Source organism: Planococcus citri, chromosome 1 (assembly GCF_950023065.1).
Source record: "Planococcus citri chromosome 1, ihPlaCitr1.1, whole genome shotgun sequence".
In the NCBI taxonomy this organism is placed as follows: Eukaryota; Metazoa; Arthropoda; class Insecta; order Hemiptera; family Pseudococcidae; genus Planococcus; species Planococcus citri.
The window spans coordinates 36,101,969-36,123,617 of record NC_088677.1 but is presented as its reverse complement, the minus strand read 5'-3'; the positions used below and the strand labels follow the sequence as shown (position 1 = coordinate 36,123,617).

At 33.8% G+C, this 21,649-nt stretch overlaps 4 protein-coding genes across 11 annotated transcripts in view; 1 reads left to right on the top strand and 3 right to left on the bottom strand.

The window, feature by feature from the left end:
- Positions 1-7,339, top strand: part of Cip4 (formin-binding protein 1-like Cip4) — a 69,008-nt gene extending 61,669 nt beyond the window's left edge. For 4 of the 5 annotated variants that reach the window (XM_065344381.1, XM_065344380.1, XM_065344378.1 and 1 more), the window contains 3 exons: positions 5,638-5,808; positions 5,936-6,060; positions 6,158-7,339. In XM_065344381.1, the coding sequence (XP_065200453.1) occupies positions 5,638-5,808; positions 5,936-6,060; positions 6,158-6,315 (454 nt within the window). In that variant the 3' untranslated portion in view covers positions 6,316-7,339. The remainder of the gene's footprint in view (positions 1-5,637; positions 5,809-5,935; positions 6,061-6,157) is intronic. The other variant, XM_065344379.1, reaches the window with a different exon arrangement.
- Positions 7,340-8,089: 750 nt separating this feature from the next.
- On the bottom strand, positions 8,090-10,504 carry LOC135831703 (RNA-binding protein 1-like). Of its 3 annotated transcripts, none has more exons than XR_010556219.1 (6): positions 10,277-10,504; positions 9,929-10,150; positions 9,751-9,855; positions 9,418-9,620; positions 8,643-8,967; positions 8,090-8,570 (listed from the first exon to the last, which is right to left on the bottom strand). XR_010556219.1 is itself a non-coding variant. In XM_065344391.1 (5 exons), the coding sequence occupies exons 2-4, from the start codon at positions 10,138-10,140 to the stop codon at positions 8,644-8,646; spliced, it is 426 nt and encodes a 141-aa protein (XP_065200463.1). In that variant the 5' UTR covers positions 10,141-10,150; positions 10,277-10,495; the 3' UTR covers positions 8,090-8,570; position 8,643. The 3 variants fall into 3 exon arrangements, 1 of the variants encoding a protein (XP_065200463.1); XR_010556220.1 differs by having other exon boundaries at positions 8,643-8,752; positions 10,277-10,503; XM_065344391.1 differs by lacking the exon at positions 9,418-9,620 and having other exon boundaries at positions 8,643-8,752; positions 10,277-10,495.
- On the bottom strand, positions 10,276-16,383 carry LOC135831697 (uncharacterized). Its single transcript, XM_065344374.1, has 22 exons — positions 15,980-16,383; positions 15,714-15,899; positions 15,514-15,603; positions 15,231-15,443; positions 14,952-15,142; positions 14,723-14,866; positions 14,507-14,615; positions 14,259-14,413; positions 14,069-14,177; positions 13,814-13,974; positions 13,596-13,704; positions 13,338-13,501; positions 13,122-13,230; positions 12,867-13,024; positions 12,645-12,753; positions 12,391-12,548; positions 12,169-12,277; positions 11,915-12,072; positions 11,693-11,804; positions 11,450-11,604; positions 11,173-11,345; positions 10,276-11,104 (listed from the first exon to the last, which is right to left on the bottom strand). The coding sequence occupies exons 1-22, from the start codon at positions 16,024-16,026 to the stop codon at positions 11,075-11,077; spliced, it is 2,949 nt and encodes a 982-aa protein (XP_065200446.1). The 5' UTR covers positions 16,027-16,383; the 3' UTR covers positions 10,276-11,074.
- A 962-nt stretch (positions 16,384-17,345) lies between these two features.
- Positions 17,346-20,900, bottom strand: LOC135831700 (uncharacterized). Of its 2 annotated transcripts, none has more exons than XM_065344384.1 (11): positions 20,461-20,900; positions 20,100-20,276; positions 19,891-19,980; positions 19,314-19,676; positions 19,090-19,229; positions 18,890-18,992; positions 18,645-18,802; positions 18,437-18,539; positions 18,212-18,354; positions 17,923-18,107; positions 17,346-17,844 (listed from the first exon to the last, which is right to left on the bottom strand). In XM_065344384.1, exons 1-11 carry the CDS (start codon positions 20,550-20,552, stop codon positions 17,818-17,820), a joined length of 1,581 nt encoding a protein of 526 aa, XP_065200456.1. In that variant the 5' UTR covers positions 20,553-20,900; the 3' UTR covers positions 17,346-17,817. The 2 variants fall into 2 exon arrangements, with proteins under 2 accessions (XP_065200456.1, XP_065200454.1); XM_065344382.1 differs by having other exon boundaries at positions 18,437-18,554; positions 20,461-20,875.
- Between the last annotated feature and the right edge of the window lie 749 nt (positions 20,901-21,649).

The window sequence follows — 21,649 nt, the reverse complement described above, 5'->3', positions numbered from 1 at the left end:
AACTAATTATTAATGAATAGGGTGTCGTTTTCTTATGATTCGATACCGCTGAGCACGAATATGATGTCTGATTTTTTGCTAGACTCATCTAGCCCTCTCCAGAGCACTTGGCCCCCTCAATTTTTTTTATTGTTAAAAAGCATAAAATAAGTTGAGAAACGCTATTTTGAGGGGTAAATATGAGGGGAGGGGGTTGAAAATTTTTGTGTGGATACCTACTAAGGATATACATAACATACTGAAAAATTTTCAAAATCGGTTGAAATGGGGTTGAGAAATATGTTATTGAAGTTTCAGAAAAGGGGGGTTCCCCAAAAAGAGGAGGGGGTGTGGATCTGAAACTTTCTACGCGGAAGTTTCTCAATGGTACCTACCTTCCATACTAATATCAACTCGAACGTTTTCGGGGACCATTTCACCCCTCTTAGGCGCCTATAGCCTTTATCTATTTTTCAGAAAACCCCCCTCATTTAAATGGTTGCAGTTCCGCCCCCCTTGAACATACAAGGAAAGTTGATACATCATTAGATCGGAAATTTGACGTAGATTCTTTTATCTGTTACACATTTTTCGCTAAAATGCAATGCGGGGGAGAAAATGGCGAAAAACTGATTTTGGGGGAGGTTCCACCCCCCTTTGAGGGGGTTCCGGACCCCGTACGGGCCAGGACTTTTAGTATGTTGTTGAGGGGACCTCTGTGAACAATATTTGCGAAAGATCTGTTTGATAATAATTTTTCCTGTAAAAATGTCTTTAATGACTGGACTATTCTCTTTGAGAATTTATCCGAGGAGTCGATTTAAAAAAAAATGAACCCTGAATTTAAAAGTGGTCTCAAGTTTTGATTTTTTGAGTGATTTTTTGATGTTTTCTCAATATTTCAATGGTCTTCAAAATAATCAATTTTTTGGTAAAGAACCAACATTTTCAGCCAATTAAAAAATGCACGTTTATAAATTTTGATTTTTTATTTTCGTGTATTTTCCGTTGAATTATCATAAAAGTGAGATGATTTTCTAAATGTGAAAATTTTATTTTTGAAAAAAAAGTCACATAGAGGTATCAAACTCGCCACCCACAAAATGAAATTTCTTTGAAAATATTTTTCTAAAAAACACGAAAAATTGCAGCATTTTTTAGTAAATGAAAATTTTTAAAGTTTAATGTATGGAAATATTTTATTGAAGCATTTTTCAGAAAAATATGTACTTTTTGAAGCATAATTAAATAAGCTCATTTTGAAAACTTGAGAAATTGAAGACGTCATAGCAAAAAGGACATATAGTAGGGGTACCATGTCGGTCTATCGTTTCAAAATCGCAAAAGAGTGGCATCGGAAAGATATAAAATTTTTGCGATATTCCTTCGAAAGGGGACCATTTCCCGACCCCGAAACCACCATTACATTTTTGAGATCGAATTGCAAAACCGATCCAGGGGTTCCCAAAGTTGTGAAAATTGAGCACCTCCGTTGTCATCTGTTTTGGCCAATAAATCCTAACCCAAGGGGGGTAGAGGGATGCTCGTGGTCTCAAATAACTCGTATTGAATCACTCTTGAAATATCTACCCATGATTGTTCTCATTTAGTGATACCCGACATTTCAGTGGTTCCCAAAGTTGAATTTTTGTATTCCAAGTTTTTGAAGTCACGCATTCAAACGAATATTGTCAGTAAATGAGTTTTGCAATCAAAAAATGTTTCAGATAAAAAATTTGCAAAATTTTATGACGATTTCAAAAATGTGTAATTTTTTTCCTTAGCATTGATAGAGGCCGAGGTGAGGGGGCTGGAACGTCAAAAAACGTGATCTAACAAAGTTGCATCCAAACCTGAATTTGAATTTCTCACGAGGTTTTACCGTTGAATTGTTCTCTTCAGTTGCACTTGAGATTGTTCTCGATACACGCATCCACAATCCACTCCCCCACGCCTCACGTCCCTCGCTAGAGCCTCAATACCTACTAAAAGTGCACTTTGAACCTGAAATAGCTTCACTTATGAGGTTTATGTTGCTGAAGTGATGATTCTAATTAACGAACTTTACATTTGTATTTTCCGATGCACGTATCCACAATCAACCCCCACACCCCCACTTGAGCCTCCATATTCACTCGAAGTCCACTTTTGACCCCAAAATTGCATTTCACGCCAGAAATTGATATACAACATATACCAACGACTACTAGTGATTTAAAAGATATAAAATTTTCGTGATATTTCCTCGAAAGGGGAGCATTTCCTGACCCCGAAACCACCATTACATTTTTGAGGTCGAATTGCAAAACCGATCCAGGGGTTCCCAAAGTTGTGAAAATTGATGTCCAGTGTGATTTTTCTCTGCAAATGTGAATTTCAATTTTCGATTTTGGAGTTGCAGAATAAAGTTCGAAAAAAAAATTGAAATTGATTAAAAATTCTATTTTTAAAGACATCTCATCCATCTTTCATTTTTGAGGTAAAGTGAGTGGAATAAAGTATTGTCTTCAGTTCCACCGGAGCCTATTTTGTGAGGGAGTGCGGTGGATGGATGCAGTGTAGAAGTTTTCCCGAAAGGAAATTTCGAAAATATCGAAAAATTGCCAAACAAAACTAAAAAAATGAAAGGATTAAAAAAAATTCTGGTAACTTTTTCAAAAAATTTTGAATTTTTTCATGTCAAAATTATCCAAATACAAAATTTATAAAGTTTGCCACACTGAGAATTTCGAATTATGGAATGTTATTACCGGAAGAGCAAAAAAAAGTGACCAAAATTTTTCATTTCAAAAAGCTTATAATTATGTACTTCCAAAAATATTTTTTAGGTACCTCCTTGATTTTTTTCTCAAAACAGTGCCAGCCACCAGGCAGGGTTATGAAAATTGGGGAATTGCAACTTCAATTTATGATTTAGCGTCCTCTAAAGAAGGAAATACAAAAAAGGCCTGATTGTCTTGTCACTACACATGTATATTTTATTTCAGTATTTCAACCCCTAATCCTATCCTATAATTATTGTTTTTATTTTTTCATTTTATTTCATAGAATAATTTTGTTGTAAAAATATTACAACTTTCAAGTTCAAAAATGTACTTTTATTGATAATGGAGCAGTAACAGAAGGAGGGGGGATATCATGGCCAAGTGCATCGAGAGGTATCTTAAGTTCATTTGGAGTCAACACTTCATCAACATAACCTCTTAAGTGAAGCTATTTCAGGGAGGGCACTTTTAGTATGTAGTTATTGAAGCTCTAGCGAGGGGGGTGAGGCGTGGGGGAGTGGATTGTGGTTGCGTGTATCGAGAACAATCTTAAGTGCAACTGAAGAGAACAGTTCAACGGTAAAACCTCGTGAGAAATTCAAATTCAGGTTTGGATGCAACTTTGTTAGATCACGTTTTTTGACGTTCCAGCCCCCTCACCTCGGCCCCTATCAATGCTAAGGAAAAAAATTACACATTTTTGAAATCGTCATAAAATTTTGCAAATTTTTTATCTGAAACATTTTTTGATTGCAAAACTCATTTACTGACAATATTTGTTTGAATGCGTGACTTCAAAAACTTGGAATACAAAAATTCAACTTTGGGAACCACTGAAATGTCGGGTATTACTAAATGAGAACAATCTTGGGTAGATATTTCAAGAGTGATTCAATACGAGTTATTTGAGACCACGAGCATCCCTCTACCCCCCTTGGGTTAGGATTTATTGGCCAAAACAGATGACAACGGAGGTGCTCAATTTTCACAACTTTGGGAACCCCTGGATCGGTTTTGCAATTCGATCTCAAAAATGTAATGGTGGTTTCGGGGTCGGGAAATGGTCTCCTTTCGAAGGAATATCGCAAAAATTTTATATCTTTCCGATGCCATTGTTTTGATAATTTTTGCTTTGGTACCCACACTAATATGTGTGAAAGTTGTATTATGTATTTTGAGAAAAAACTGTTTGAAAGTTTGAGTGCTTGTGAAGTTTAGAAATGTGCGTATTTGTACAATATGGTGACGATTTTATCTTATTTTCCCACTATCTAACTATATGAAATGCTATGCACCATCAGTCTGGAGGAAACTGTGTGTTAGCGGTAAGCGCTCAAACATTTCGAATTATATGTCCTTTTTAAAGCAAAAAATTGGCCAATTTTTTTTTTGATTTAAAAATGTTTTTGAGAAGATTTTTGGATTTAAACCAGGTAAATAATGGTTGATAACACAAAAGCAACCACGAGTAACCCATTATTTCTGAAAAAAGATCGCAATGTTGAGTAAAAAAAAAAACAAAAAGACGAAGTTTTTTTGGCCAATTTTTTTTTAATTGATGTAAAAATGTTTTTGAGCAAATTTTTGGATTTAAACCAGGTAAATAATGGTTGACAACACAAAATCGACCATGAGTAACCCATTATCTCTGAAAAAATACATTTTTAATCGACTTCGCAGTTTTAAAATGGCGATATCTCACTGGTTTTTCGATTTTGTGAAGTGGGGGTGGTCTCATACATATGATAGAGGAAGGTCTGAAGAATAACAATATGGATTCGTCTCAAAAAGGACATATGTGTCATATATACCCCTTTTTGTTATGACGTCTTCAATTTGTAAACAATTTTTTCCCAATTGAAAATTCTATTTAAAATGGAAATAAAACAAAACATTCTATTTGACAAAGTACCAAAAATAAATGAGGCTTTAAAATTCTATTGAAATGACAAAAAAATGAAGCATTTTTCGGGTATAAGATGAAATATTACAGAAAAAAAATAATAATTTTAAAAATATTTTATATTTGAAGATTTTGAAAAAAGCATGGGTTTGAGAATATAATTTCTGATCAATTTCCTATTAGGATCCTAGTTTGTTTATATGGAGTTACATAAAGTATACTTTATATAGATATTAAAATTGAATGCCGTAAAAAAACTAACTTTTGAAAAATATTCTATAATGAAAATGTGAAAAAAGTATGAAATGCTTGAAATTGAAAAATTATGGCCATGTTGTGATGAATTGATTACTAGTATTTTGATATTATTCGCAGATCTAAATTTAGGAATTTCTTTATCAAGTTGAAAAAGAAAACGGAGAACTCGAAAAATGTGCTAGGAAAAAATTTGAAGTGAAAATGATGAAATTATTGTTGATCATGAAAAAAGTTGTAAAATAAATTTTGATTGATTGTTTTGTCTGACTCTGGATATTAAAATGAAAGCCACTAATTTTTTTTATAAGACCTATGACAACTTGAAAATTACTATACTTTTTAAAAATTGAAAAAAGTTGAGATTTTAAAATTTAAAAAGAAGTATTATCTGACAAAATAGTAATGTGAACCATTTTTCGATTATTAAAATTGAAGATCCTCATTGTCAGTTAAAAACTTTGAGATATTTCAAAAATTTTGGACACGAATACTTTTTTTTTCATTTTTTGTACCACAGTCGTTTTTTTGTAAAATGTTGAAGTTTCTGATTCTAAAACTTTCAATAAATACCTTCGATTTCGCAAGTTGTAAAACTCTAATAGAGTATTTTTGTGGCAAACCCTCTAAAACTTGAATTTTAAAATCACTTCAAATCGAATGGAACAGCTTGTAGACACCTCGCTGTACTGAAATGATCGTCATGTACCTATTTTAATTGATTATTTTTTGCAGTGGTAATCACGACACCTCGGTGACAGATGGCCGACGAAATTCTAGTATTAGAGATGAAGGATCGCTGAGCAGATCAGCATCTGATTCGAGTATGACTGCGCAGAACAATATGAAAATTAATCATAAGCAAAATTCACCGAATTCGACAATGTTACCTTCTAATAACCACGGGTCAGTATTCTACTTATATTCGTGTACTTAGTATTTATCTCGCTTGCCGAGTTCACAGTAGTATTATCGTATTGTTTTTGGCTTTTTAATTTTTTTTCAATGTGATAAATTTTTGCCTTTTTGGCAGCTACTCTAACAGTCCCGAATCTGGTATTAGCACATCACATACTTCATTACCGGACGCTGGTGACTTTCCCGAATACTACGACGCGCCAGAGTTGGGTACTTGTAGAGCTCTCTATCCATTCGAAGGTGAGAATTTGCCATTACAAATTTTCTTCCGGCCTATCCCATTTTGAATATAATTGGAATTAATCGAGTATTATTTTTTGTTGTTGAAATTTTATAGCTACCAGCGAAGGTTCGATTCCTATGTACGACGGAGAAGAGTTACTGATAATAGAATTGGACCAAGGAGACGGATGGACCAGAGTGAGAAGAAGGAATGATAACGAAGAAGGTTTCGTGCCAACCTCGTACATAGAATGCAACGTTTACAATAGTTAAGATTTCATTTCCCATTCTAGTTCATTATTTTAAATTAAACTTTTTTTTTACAATGTCGAAGCCATGTTTTGTATTTGATTATTAATTGTGTAAATTTTTGAAATTTGTTTTAATTTATATTAGCATTTTGATCTAGATTTTTAGAACAAGTACGAACAATTTAAATCGATTTATTTTTACGGTTATTATTTTCTTCTTTTCTTTTTTTTTAAAATACCCGATCGTTGTATACATACTTTGTTGTTTTTTAACTCAACAAAATTATTCGTATACTTACCTACCATTTACCCTTTCTTTTTTTTAATTTACTTTTTTTTACATTCCACTATCTCGAAGTGATTACCAAGTTTTGTTTAATATTTTTGTGCGAATTTTTACGTAGTGATAACGATGCTCAATCGTTGATGGGAAATTTAAGCGAGGTTGATTGAATTTTTACAATTTTTTTCGTCATAATTTATGTATTGTTATTGTAAGGTTGTAAAAATTGTTAGTGAAAAGTTACATATATGCTCAAGATTAGACCGCGTATTTTTTTCCATGTTTTAACATTTGTGGTTGTAAAATGTATTAATTTTTTGAATTTTATGTGTCTGAATTTCGTGTCTGTGGTGACACGATGATGATGGAAATTTTCAATTTTGACGTCGAGGACTTTGTTTTGTGAAATTGGGAGACGTTGCGTGAACTATTATTATATTATTATTTGTTGAATGATATCTACTTTTTTTAAATTTCAATTTTTTTCTCGTTTCGAAGATTTAAGTATGGTATGTTTTTTTATTATTGTTTTTTTTTTTTTTTGTAGGTGATACCAATAAATATGTCAATAAAGGAGTTTATATTGAAACATAATAGTTAACGCTTAAATACTTACGAATAATGTACATATAATTTATTTTTTAATTTCCCTTCTTTTTTCTTCTTTCTTTTTTATATAGAAAGTGGTGTAAATTTGTTATTTTGTGATAGAATATTTTTGTATACTTAATTTTCAAATAAACTTAATTTTATTGTTTATCAAGTTGGTGGTTTTAGCCGTTGATTCAAGAGTGCATTATAAATTTTTAGTGCAGTACCTAGCTAAAAAAAATTTTAGTCTATTCTCCTAGTAACGTTAACAAGAGTCATTCTAGAGCTCATTCTGGGCTCTTTTCGTCGATTTTGATTTGTTAAGAGGGGTGAGTATTATTTGTGCAGAACATTTTTTAAACTGGACGCACAAAATGTGAAGGATAAAGTGCAAATTAAATATGATGGGGGGGGGGGGGGGGGTTGGGAACACCGAATTCATATTTTGGGTCATTTTCATACTCAACTCCCAGCTCCAAAGCAGCCTCGAAAGAGAGGGTACAAAACTTGAAAACGAATTAACGATCAGAACGTAAACGTAGCTTGAAATTTACTCGAACTTCTGATGGTCGTACAGGCATGTATTGGAGGCTCAAATTTTTCTAAAATGTTGTAATGTGTCGTAACTAGTAAAATGCACGTTCAGAAAAACTGAAGCAATCATTTAGCCTTGAAAATGACCACATGAACTGTACACTTCGAAAAACATCTTCGATTTCAGAAATTATTTTCATGATGTGGTTGAAAATCACACTGATTTTTGAAGAATTCAGTGATTGAACATTTCAATTTTCAATGAAAGTTTTCATGTTTTTAAATGAATATTCTGTACTTACAGATTCTAAACATGTTATTTTAGAATTTTTCATTCCTACGGTATTACGTCATACGTACGATGAAAACAATAAATAACACACTTACATACTGAAAAAATACTATTATTTATACTTTGAGGTTGATCAAGGAAAAAATAAGTACGTTTGGTTTAGAAACTTGGGCACATATTTTCAATAATAAGATCAAACGCGCAGCATGAATAAAATTAGGTATTACAAAAATGTCATTAGATATCTCAATAATTACTTCTGCAACTCTGGTTTTCTAAATACGAGTATCTACCCATAATTCTACAATAATAAGTACAAAAATGCAATTACCGAAGCAGTTTGGTACGTAAAATTTACATCAAAATAACAAGCATAAAATTAAGACAATCCTTATTTAAAAAGAAAAAAAAACAAAGATACACTTAAGAATTAAAATGTTGACGATACATTCCTCATGATCATGTTGATGAATAACTTGATAGCCAGTAAAAAAAATGATCGCAATTGGCTGCTACGTTTTCAAATCGTCATCTTTCACAAACCACACATCGCGCTTCTACAATACGAAGCGAGTACCTGGGAAAAATGATTTAAAAATAAACAAATCGTCGTAATTAAAAAGTATCGAGAATTTCGCATTTATCTTACTTTATCTACGTTCCCTCGACGTCGAACGCGATCTTCTATAAACCGGGCTTCTCGATCTAGAACGTGAATACGAACGATATCTTTTCGGCGGCGGTGACCTTTGTCTGTCTCTGTAAATATAACATTCATCAATAGTATTACATCGATATGAAAAACTGATATTCGAACAAGAAGCACAACAACCGAGTTAATTTAGAGCATCTCCAAACCATACGAAAACAATAATAAATAAAAACACGACTGGATTAATGACGCAGTTCGTGTCGTGAAAATCAAACATTCGCTTAACGTTGCTGGCAGAGATGCTACAAATAGATAAATTGTTCTGAAAAGAAGTCAAAAAGCTTAAAATATACACACGTAATAAATTCGTTTCAACATGATCAAATTTTCTACTACCACCCACATTAATAACACACCATTTTTAATCCCATCTCTTCATTTTAACCGTTAACCCATGAATAAATTCTAGGAACGAAAAAAAAATTATTAAATACTAGGATAGTACGTAGTTCCCTTTTCACCAATACACAAGAGCTTTCTTCACAATTTAAAAATAAAAAAAAAATGGGAGAAAACGTCGCAGTTAACGCATTCAACAGGATAACCAGGAAAGAATATAATACTCCAAACAGCGAAATCTGTTCAGAAATACATACTCAGTGCCTATCAATGGAAGTGATGAAATAACCCGAGAAGAAAAATTCACCAAATGTAGACATATGTGAGACGTTTATAACACCGTTAGGATAGTCACAAATTTAAGAAGTTATACCCTCATGTTGACAGCAATAGAGCAGAGATGTCGATGTACGCGCTTAAGTTGTAATAAAATTTGGAGATTGATGCGGGTTATGATGTAGAAAGATGCGCGCGAAGTGGCGGCATCCGCCCTGATGGAGATAATAATGGTGACTGTTGGGATGGTGATTTGGTGGTGATCGAGGTGGTGTTAATCGTAAAAATGTAGGAATAAACCTGTTAAAATTTCAAAATAACATTATAGAGTTTTACTTTAATATTATTCTGTTGTCTTATAGTTTCCAAATTATTAAAAACAAATACGCAATTAATGAAACACCGTAGTAAACTTGAAAATAATCATTACCTATACGATGGCGAACGTCGGCGGAATTCTTCACGACCATATTTTTCGCGAGTACGAGTTTTTCCATTTGACATTTCAACGATCATACGAGATCCGCAACAGCGACTGAAATGATACAAACATCGTCAATGTTACCGATACGAATCGCCAACGGTAGCTTTTGTACGAAGATACAGACGTTCCATCTAGTCCCCTGACTGCATCTTCAGCATCTCGTGAGTCTTCGAATTCGACAAAAGCGAATCCTGGAGGATTTCGAGCCACCCATATGTTTCTGAGAGGTCCGTACTTCGAAAATGTGTCTTCCAATTCATTTTTACTAGCGTTAGTTTTCAAATTACCGATGTACACTTTGCAGGCCGGATCCCATTCTCTATGACGTGATGACATCTTGTGATTCCTGAAACATGAGAATTTGCTCGGTATGTAAACCCGTATTCTACATGGATACCTGCTTCTTTCGTAATAGAATCATGGTGAAGAATGAACCGCTGACTACGAAATGATTGAATGATAGCGTACTTACAAGAATTTCGGTTGATGCTAAGTGTGAGAATTCAAACCCAGATGAAATTATACTTCAACGGATACAGGCGTTATCAATGAATCATGAAATATAAGAAGTGACACTAAACTGAACTAATTAATACTCAAACAATAAATCGCAACAGAAATCACGCCGAAGAGGCAAATATTCATGAATTTTTTACGAAAAAAAAAACATTTTCACAGAAACTCAGACTCAGCAATGAGCAATGGCGTACCTACATGATGTTTTGAATATTTTGATTTTTTCACCAAAGCCAAAGCCGTATGCGAATAAGGTCTTTCTATTTTTCCAAGTATATGATTGGTAGATTGGCGAACGGATTTTGAATTTTTCATGACGTCACAAAGGTGCTCAAAATTTATTTTTATTTATTATTATTCCACGTACCTTTCAACAGTTTCAACTTCAACGTACTGATAAACTGACTCTAAAATCTTGAAATTTCAATAATTATTGTTTTTCAATTTTCCAATTTAAATAGATTTTGAAATGGAAAGAGCATAAAGTTGGAACAAAATTGAAAATATGTAATAACAGGAATCTATAAATTCATTGCTGGCAAACAGCAATTAATCTAAAAATATATAAAACTTAATAAAACAGAAGAACATCGCGAATAAAAAATAGAAATACGTAACTATAAGACAAAGTCAACTCCAACTTTGAACGACATGATAAATCTTACAAATTAAAACAACGAACACAGTAATTTTATAAATCTCGTACTATGATTTTGTACGTACAAACACAACATCGATCAATATTGCAGTCACTTTACGTAGCTTCCAGGTTTTGTAGGATTTCCTAAACAAAAAAAGTTGCGAAGATGCAAATATAATATTATCAAAATTAAACTTTACTCGGTTACTCACTTTGATCATTTTTTTCCCCTTTTTCATCACTAATTTTTGTTCAAGTAGGATTTCGTAAAAGGGTTCGTAAAGTGCTAATTCTCCTTTTAATAATGATATCTTATTATTCAAGCGACGAATATGCCCCTCTTTTTTTTCTAGCTCAGATTGAGGAGGATTTTCATTTTTGACATCTGGAAAATAAGAATGAAAATAGAAAATATACGCTTATTGAATGATGATATTTTTTCCAATTTTCAACACTCTGATTCAAGAAAATATAAATACTAAATTTCACCTTCTAAATTGGATTCTACAGTCAGAGAAGCGTCTTCTTTTTTCGAAGAAGTGCTGCAATGTTCAGGTGCCTTCTCATCGGAAACATATTCTGTACTTGAAACGGTAACAGATTTGAATTTCTTAGATGATGTTTTACAAGAGGTCATATTTGAGCTGAATAAAAGAAAAAGCAAATCATTACGGAAATTAATTAAGTACTCAGAGAATTTTGATTCAAATCGATAATGTAAATATAGCAAACATTTTCGTTTCCATCGGTTCTGGAGGATCTGGTAATTCGTTTTCCAATCGAACTTTTTTCTTTTTCCGTTTTCTTTTTAAGTCTGACTCAGGAGGTTTTGGATCTTGGACATCTGCGAAACAAGAATGAAAATGGAAAATACCCACTCATTAGAATGATCATAAGATATTTCTACCAATCTTCAACACACATATTAAAAAAAATATAAACACTAAATGTCACCTTCCAAAGTTGATTCTACAGTAAGAGAAATGCGTTTCTTTTTGGAAGAAAATACAGTGGAATGATCTGGTGCCTTCTTATCGGAAACGTCCTCTGTACTGGAAACGGAGACAGTTTCGGATGTCTGAGCTGATGTATTAGAAGAAGTCATTTTTGAGCTGAATAAAAGAAAAAGTAAATCGTTAGGTACGGAAATAAATCAAGTAGGTACTCAGAGAATTTTGATTCAAATCGATAATGTAAATATAGCAAACATTTTCGTTTCCATCGGTTCTGGAGGATCTGGTAATTCGTTTTCGACTCGAACTTTTTTCTTTTTCCGTTTTCTTTTCAAGTCTGGCTCAGGTTTTGGATCTTGGACATCTGCGAAACAAGAATGAAAATTGAAAATATCCACTCATTGAATGATCATAAGATATTTCTCCCAATCTTCAACACACATACATATTTAAAAAAATATAAACACTAAATGTCACCTTCCAAAGTTGATTCTACAGTAAGAGAAATGCGTTTCTTTTTGGAAGAAAATACAGTGGAATGATCTGGTGCCTTCTTATCGGAAACGTCCTCTGTACTGGAAACGGAGACAGTTTCGGATGTCTGAGCTGATGTATTAGAAGAAGTCATTTTTGAGCTGAATAAAAGAAAAAGTAAATCGTTAGGTACGGAAATAAATCAAGTAGGTACTCAGAGAATTTTGATTCAAATCGATAATGTAAATATAGCAAACATTTTCGTTTCCATCGGTTCTGGAGGATCTGGTAATTCGTTTTCGACTCGAACTTTTTTCTTTTTCCGTTTTCTTTTCAAGTCTGGCTCAGGTTTTGGATCTTGGACATCTGCGAAACAAGAATGAAAATTGAAAATATCCACTCATTGAATGATCATAAGATATTTCTCCCAATCTTCAACACACATACATATTTAAAAAAATATAAACACTAAATGTCACCTTCCAAAGTTGATTCTACAGTAAGAGAAATGCGTTTCTTTTTGGAAGAAAATACAGTGGAATGATCTGGTGCCTTCTTATCGGAAACGTCCTCTGTACTGGAAACGGAGACAGTTTCGGATGTCTGAGCTGATGTATTAGAAGAAGTCATTTTTGAGCTGAATAAAAGAAAAAGTAAATCGTTAGGTACGGAAATAAATCAAGTAGGTACTCAGAGAATTTTGATTCAAAATCGATAATGTAAATATAGCAAACATTTTCAATTCCAACGGTTCTGGAGGATCTGTTAATTCGTTTTCGACTCGAACTTTTTTCTTTTTCCGTTTTCTTTTCAAGTCTGGCTCAGGTTTTGGATCTTGGACATCTGCGAAACAAGAATGAAAATTGAAAATACCCACTCATTGAATGATCATAAGATATTTCTCCCAATCTTCAGCACATATTAAAAAAAATATAAACACTAAATATCACCTTCCAATAAAGTCGAGTCTACAGTAAGAGAAATGTGTTTCTTTTTCAAAGAAGAAAATATACTGGATTGATCGGGTGCCTTCTTATCGGAAACGCCCTCTGTACTTGAAACGGAGACAGTTTCGGATTTCTGAGATGATGTTTTAATAGCACTCATTTTTGAGCTGAAGAAAAGAAAAAGTAAAAAATCATTACGGAAATTAATTAATAAGTACTCAGAGAATTTTGATTCAAATCAATAATCTAAATATAACAAACATTTCCGATTCCAACGATTCTGCAGGATCTGTTAATACGTTTTCGACTCGAACTTTTTTCTTTTTCCGTTTTCTTTTCAAGTCTGGCTCAGGTTTTGGATCTTGGACATCTGCGAAACAAGAATGAAAATTGAAAATACCAACTCATTGAATGATCATAAGATATTTCTCCCAATCTTCAACACACATATTTAAAAAAATATAAACACTAAATGTCACCTTCCAATAAAGTCGAGTCTACAGTAATAGAAATGTGTTTCTTTTTCAAAGAAGAAATACTGGATTGATCGGGTGCCTTCTTATCGGAAACGCCCTCTGTACTTGAAATGGAGACAGTTTCGGATTTCTGAGATGATGTTTTAATAGCACTCATTTTTGAGCTGAAGAAAAGAAAAAGTAAAAAATCATTACGGAAATTAATTAATAAGTACTCAGAGAATTTTGATTCAAATCAATAATCTAAATATAACAAACATTTCCGATTCCAACGATTCTGCAGGATCTGTTAATACGTTTTCCACTCGAACTTTTTTCTTTTTCCGTTTTCTTTTCAAGTCTGGCTCAGGTTTTGGATCTTGGTCATCTGCGAAACAAGAATGATCATAAGATATTTTTACCAATCTTCAACACACATATTTAAAAAAATATAAATACTACATGTCACCTTCCAATAAAGTCGAGTCTACAGTAAGAGAAATGTGTTTCTTTTTCAAAGAAGAAATACCGGATTGATCGGGTGCCTTCTTATCGGAAACGCCCTCTGTACTTGAAACGGAGACAGTTTCGGATTTCTGAGATGTTTTAGAATTCATTTTTGTGCTGAATAAGAGAAAAAGTAAATTCGTAACGGAAATAAATCAAGGATGTTCTCAGAGAATTTTGATTCAAATCAATAATGTGAATGTAGCAAACATTTTCAATTCCAACGGTTCTGCAGGATCTATTAATTCGTTTTCCACTCGAACTTTTTTCTTTTTCCGTTTTCTTTTTAAGCCTTGCTCAGGTTTTTGATCTTGGACATCTGCGAAACAAGAATGAAAATTGAAAATACCCACTCATAGAAGGATCATAAGATATTTCTCCCAATCTTCAGCACATATTTAAAAAAATATAAACACTAAATATCACCTTCCAATAAAGTCGAGTCTACAGTATGAGAAACGCCTTCCTTTTTCAAAGAAGAAATACTGGATTGATCGAGTGCCTTCTTATCGGAATAAACGTCTTTGGTACTTGAACCGACGACAGTTTTGGGATTCGCATGTTTGTCATCTATAAAACGAAACGAAAATATTGTCACACCCAAAACTCTTACCTCAACGCACTTATAAAAGAAAAACTGAATACTTGATATTACCTTCTGAAGTCAAGTCTATAGTGAGAGTAACATCTCCTTTCCTCGAAGAAGAAGTCAAATCAATAGTAGGAGTGACGGTTTCTTTTCTCAAGGAAAATTTCTCAGGTACCCATGAAATGTTCTCCGCATTTGAAACGGCAACAACTGCTTTGGATTTTGCAGATGAGGTTTTAGAGGAGTTGACTTTTAAGCTGGAAAAAAATACAATACATCGATGGTCAAAATAATCAGGTGAACAGTAAGTTTTAATAATACGAATCAATAAAGTAAATCACAAACATTTTCGATTTCGATGGTTCTTTTTGCTTTATCGCGAAAGGCAGCGCACCTTTTCGTAATCTGCGTATTTTCGATTGTGGATGAATAATGAAGTCGTCTTCACTAAAATGAGAATCGCATAGTTTTAAGTAACGAGGGGTCGTGTTGAAATCGGCTACTTCTATCCCAACGTTTCTCAGCCATTGTTCTCTAACGTTGGGATCTACAGGAATCCTGTAACATGAAGTTACGCAATTAAACTTTTTAATCCATTCGGCTAAACACATCGGATTAGAATATTTACCAATGAAAAGACTGTTTCCTTCCATCTAAGCCGCCGCATATAAGACAATGAGATTTATAATCGACTTGATGATTGCTGGATGGGTCTGGACTGCATAGGTAGTAGGAAAAAATCAGGACAAAAACATCATTCATAGTAAGAAATGTTGTATTATCAGAAGATATCTATAGTCAGATCTAGATAGCTGCAAACGTACGTACTCGACTTTAATACTTGGTACAGCGTGTTTCTTCAAATAACGCCTTCGTGATTGTACATCGCTGGGAACAAAATCATCCTCAGTAAAATGCTGTTCACATAATTTTGCTTTCTTGGCCATATTAGTTGATTCATCAATACCACATGCATTCAACCAAAGCTTTCGTAAATCTGGTTCCTGCGGAACGCTGATGAACATAGACATAACAATTAGAAATCAGACTTATGAATAGTACTGATGAGAGTTACATATGACACATGTATTCACTTGTGAAGGCCGCCAGAACTCCATCTTCCACATCCAATACATTTCATAACGGATCTGATTGATTACCTTTTATCACCACAAAATTATCAAATATCTTCGCGAAGTACGAAAATTCATCAAGTTTATCCTTATGGCAACTAAACTTGGATTTTGGATCACACCACACTCACATCAAAGCACATGGACATGATGAAAACGTTTCACTATCACTATCGTTGATAGTTTAACTCGTTCAGGAGGCGGAACTGTGTTAGCTTAGTTTAGCTGCATGGGGAGGTCGCGGTTCGAATCATACCATGGCCTCTTGGGGTAGAGTAGAGTCAGAGTCAGAGAGCTGACTTTTCTTACTTAAACATTTCTCCGATCACTCAAGTTTCTTTGAAGTCATGATTTACATACCGTTTTTTGTAATTGTGGATAATATAATAATATTATCTGGCACTCCGCCTCGCCTCCGGGAGTAGGATCAGTTAAGGAACTAAATACCAGGTATGGAAATACGCCATCTTTGGATATAGAAAAAAAATTTTAAGGACTCAATTTATTAATAATACCGCCAATTTACATTATTTTTTTACTTCATATTCATTTTAATACACAAAATAAACATTTTCCCACCATTTTTTTGATTTCATTTCTTTATATGACTGAAATGAAAAAATCACATCACCGTCAAAACTACGAAATCTATATCCAAAGATGGCGTATTTCCATACCTGGTATTTAGTTCCTTAGGATCAGTGACGGCAAAACGTTTACCTATACATATAGAATGTAATAATTATATGTATATATAGATTTCCCCCATACATTACGCAGCCCATGATATTTCACTGACTTTTTGCGGACCGACTTGTGTTGGCACTAGCAGGGGCGCGCTTGAATTTTTCCACGTGTTCTCACAGCAGCTTACTGCTGGGCCATGAGAAGAAGGTATATACTCCACCAGGTTGGAAAAAGACTTACATTTGGGCTTGTAATTCGATTTTCGATTTTTGAGGAGAGCTCCCCACTCAAGTGTATGTTTTTTAGATATTCCCCAGACTTTTTCCGCCACCAAAAAAATGTTTTCATTGACTTTCAGAGAGGTGAGGAACTCGATTCGCTCGTGTATGTAACGCCAAGTTGATAAAATCGGATAATGCAGGTCTTTAGTGATGTTTTGCCTTATGTACACACTGCGTTGGCTTGTTTTTGAATGTCTGTAGCGGTCGAAAACAGAATAGACTTTTTGCAGCCCGGTACTGGGCTGCAAAAAGTCCTGATGGGCCGCAAAAAGTCTGAGGTTTATCTAGTATGGGCTGCGTAATACCACTTTTCATGTGTAGGTAAATATATTATTTTGAAATGGAAAGAACATACACAGTTGGAACGAAATTAAATTGAAGTATTATATATGATATATGCAATAGGTAGTATCTATCCTTATTTAATCAAAATGCTTTTCTTTTTTAAAATTAAAATCACACAACTGCAGGTATCATTACAGGCGTACTGTTTTCAATTCTATTTCTCTAGACCATGATTAATATTTCACACAGTTGGCATCGTCTCTGCATAAGATCTTGCACTACAAAAAATACATATCAACACAGTATTCTTATACAATAATTATTGTGATTTCGTATAGGTAGCACATCACAGCGGTCGACATTCCAGTAATTTATACAGTAGGTACCTATCATTCTACATAAACGCATTGCTGGCAAACAGCAATTAATCTAAAAATATAAAATATAGTAAAACAAAAGAACATCACGAATAAAAAATAAAATATGTAAAGATAAAGTCAGCTCCAACTTTGAACGAAATGATAAATGCATCAATCAATATCGCAGTCACTTTATGTTTCTTTCACGTTTCGTCTAAATTTTTAAACAAAAAAAGTTCCCAACAATAATGCTATCAAAAATAGAATTTACACTAGGTACTCAGCTACTCACTTTGATCATATTTTTCTCTTCTTTCATTATTACCAATTTTTTTTCTAGTAAGTCGTTGAGCAGCGTTTCAATTTTGTACTCGGTTATTTCTTCCTCCAATTGATTAATTTGTTTTTTTAATCGACGAATTAGTTTTCTCTTTTTTTTCACCTCAGATTCAGGATCGGGAGGATTCGTATCTTCGGCTAACATTAAATTAAAATTAAAATGAATATTCTCACGCATCAAGTGATTATAATTTTCTTAATCTTCAACAAGACTAACAGTAAGAATAACTTGATATACTTACTTTCACCTTCAGTTGTCAAGTCTATAGTTATCGAAACATTAAGTCGTCTCTTGTTGCCAGAAATATTCTCTGCAGATAAACTTGAAGCGACTGCTTTGGAATTGGAACATTGAGATGATCTTTCAGAAGGGTTTACTGCTGAGCTAAATTAAAGATAAATAATACCGACATTGTTAGGAAAATGATTCGAGAAGGAAATTACGAATTGATGATGCAAAGACCAACATTTTCGATTTTGGTTCTTGATGTTCAAAATCTTCCTCCAATCGGACTTTATTCTTTTTTTTTGAACGACGTTTTTCTGACGGATATTCAGGTGGATTTGAACCTTCGACATATGTACCTAATATAAAAATGAAAGTATGTATCTGCACATCAAGTAATTATATTTTTGCGATTTTCAGTAAGCTAAACAATAACTGCCACTTTTTACCTTCAGAAGTTAAGTCCACAATGAACCAAACATCTTCATTTTTTGAAGAAGAAATACGCGATTGATCAAGGTCCTTCTTGCCTGAGGCATTACCATTACTCAGGGCGGTGTCTGCTTCGGAATTCTTAAGCGATTGTTTAGGGCGGTTCGCTCCTGACCTGAATAAAAATATAATACCGACATCGTTAGGAGAATGATTCAAAAGTAGCAAATAACGAATAATTGATGATGCGAAGAAGACCAACATTTTCGATTTTAGTTCTTGATATTCAAAATCTTCCTCCAATCGGACTTTATTCTTTTTTTTTGAACGACCTTTTTTTGGCAGATATTCAGGCGGATTTGAACCTTCGACATATGTAATATAAAAATGAAAATATCTGCACATCAAGTAATTATATTTTTGCGATTTTCACCAAGTTGAACAATAATTGGCACTTTTTACCTTCAGAAGTCAAGTCCACAATGATACAAACATCTTCATTTTTTGAAGAAGAGATACGAGATTCATCAGGTACTGGTCTCTTGCGTGAGGTGATTTCTGCACTTGAAACAGCGCCTACTTTAAATTTATTAGATGATTTTCTAAAAGAGGTCGTTTATACGTCACATTAAAGATAGAATATATGATACCAATGAACTTATAAATCTATAATGAAAGAAACAAACTTTTTTTTCGATTTCATTGACTTTTCGTCTTTTATGCCATCGTTCAACGCTACTGCACATTTCGTATTCAATGAGCATGAAGACACAAAAGCGGCATCACGTTTCGGTGTATCAAAATCTTCTCGTTTCGATGAATCAAGACTTCCACTACCATTACTGTTGAAACAGTTGGCAGATGTCATCCGAGGCATCGCGCCTTTTCTTAATCTGCTCCTTAATGCATGTGGATGATAAATAAATTCTTCTTTGGCGAAATGAGAATCGCACAAATATATGCAACCAGTAGGTATAGAATTAAAATCGCTAATTTCTATACCGACATTTTTCAGCCATTTTTGTCTAACGTTTGTGTCAACCGGAATTCTGGAACAAAAACATCAAATTCAACGAGTACCAAAAAACACGTCGGTCTACACTTGCTGTAGTCGACGCAATTGACAAGTATACCTAATTGACTGCAATTACGCTAGCCAATGCCAGAAAAGCTACCAAGTTGAACTGCATAGACCACACAATACACATACTATGTAGGAATTAGGAAATAGAGAAACAGACGAGTAATTATTAGAAAACTTACCTATGAAAAGAGTGATATCCTGCGTACATCATTCCACACACGTAACAAGAAACTTGGTAATCCCGGAACGGACGATGGGTCTTCACCGGCCTGAATTCATGAAAGAAATATTTTACATGAGTACCTAATGACTGAAGTATTTTCGGAAATTCAGCGCAAAGATTCTTAAGATGAACACTAGATCTGAAGCTGTACTTTTACGTGCTTACCTGACTGTAACGCTAGGAACCGCGTTTTTTCTAAGCATTATTTTCTTATAGCCAACTATGAAGTCAGTGTGGTTGAAATGCATTTTACACAATCGAGTTTCAACAGGAATCGTACTGGATGGATCAATGTTCAATTTCTTTAGCCAAATTCTCTTCTTTTCTGGGTCTTTTGGAAACCTGTTAATACACGATACGTCAAAATGAATGTGAAATATATAGTGTAGGTGTTTACCTGCATGAGCAGCGTAAAGTTAAGTTCACTTTACTGTAGCGACGCAACGTTATTTCTGGTGATAAGCGTGTGATACTGATTTATATTCATACTTGAAAGGGCCAAATTAGGCAGTATATAGGTACTTACAGAAAAAAGGCACCACAACCGGAATAACTCCGTCTACCACATCCAATGCAATTCCATACTTTTCGTCTTCGATATGAATCAGACTGATTCATCTTTCAACACAAAATTTCAATTTTAATGGACGAGAATAATGCTCAATAATTTTTTCTGTTTGTCTGATAATTACACCTCACTCGACTCAAGATACATTACACAAATTAAAACTCAAAAACAACACATAAGCGTACTTCGGCGTAACACACGCGGTCGGCCGGTCAAGGATGGTGAAACGTATATATCTACCTATTAACAGGAACGGTTGGCACGTTTCAACTTTCAGTGTGAGTGTAACGTCACCGACGTCAGAATGTTTTCCCGGTTTTCGTCGTCTACCAGCGTCTACCAAAGCATGGATGGGGAGGACGCGGTTCGGAAGTTCCAAGAATGAAGAATACTCTGTACAGAAAGCTGACTTTCTTTTAAATTTTTTTTTCAAGTTTTATTTACGGTTTTTGAAAAATCAATTGTATTAATTGATGTAATCAGAACTTGAAATCATACGAGTAACCGAGTAACCGAGACCGAGTGACTGAGTAAGGAATAGGAGAACACAATTATGAAAAGCATAAAAAAATTTTAAAAAATGAGAAAAATTTACCAATGAATAGACTGTTTCCTTCCATCTAAGACGCCGCATACAACATAATGAGTTTTGTAATCGACTCGATGATTGCTGGATGGTTCTGGACTGCATAGTGCATTGCATAGGTAGTAGAAAAAAATCAGGACAAAAACATCATTCAATAGTAAGAAATGTTGTATTATCAGAAGATATCTAGTCAGATCTAGGAAAAGCTGACTTTTCTTATTCTAACATTTCTCCGATCACTCAAGTTTTTTTGAAGTCATGATTTTATGTACTGTTTTTTGAAATTGTTGATAATAATAATCCGGCACTCCGCTTACGGCAAAACTTTTACGTATAAATAAATAGATAATAGATTTTGAAATGGAAAAAGCATACCGACCTACGAAGTTGGAACATTAAATTGACGTATATGATATGCAATATTATTCTTATTTAATCATTAATGATTTTTTCAAGAAGTAATTCCTTCAATGCGATTGAAATTTAAAATTATACACAATTGGTATCATCATAGGTATCTATACCGTTTTAAATTCTATTTCTTAAGATCATGATTGTAGT

Coding starts and splice junctions, on each gene's coding strand:
- LOC135831703 (XM_065344391.1), bottom strand. CDS start 10,140: ATGTCATCACGTCATAGAGAATGGGATCCGGCCTGCAAAGTGTACATC. Junction 9,856..9,928: donor GTCAGGGGACTAGATGGAAC/GTCTGTATCTTC, acceptor GTATCATTTCAG/TCGCTGTTGCGGATCTCGTA. Junction 8,753..9,750: donor CGACGTTCGCCATCGTATAG/GTAATGATTATT, acceptor TTATATTTACAG/AGACAGACAAAGGTCACCGC.
- LOC135831697 (XM_065344374.1), bottom strand. CDS start 16,026: ATGAAATGTATTGGATGTGGAAGATGGAGTTCTGGCGGCCTTCACAA. Junction 15,143..15,230: donor GAACCATCGAAATCGAAAAT/GTTTGTGATTTA, acceptor ATTTTTTTCCAG/CTTAAAAGTCAACTCCTCTA. Junction 14,178..14,258: donor AGACTCGACTTTATTGGAAG/GTGACATGTAGT, acceptor CTTGTTTCGCAG/ATGACCAAGATCCAAAACCT.
- LOC135831700 (XM_065344382.1), bottom strand. CDS start 20,552: ATGAATCAGTCTGATTCATATCGAAGACGAAAAGTATGGAATTGCATT. Junction 18,355..18,436: donor CAAGAACCAAAATCGAAAAT/GTTGGTCTTTGC, acceptor TCTTTAATTTAG/CTCAGCAGTAAACCCTTCTG. Junction 17,845..17,922: donor AAGAGAAAAATATGATCAAA/GTGAGTAGCTGA, acceptor TTAAAAATTTAG/ACGAAACGTGAAAGAAACAT.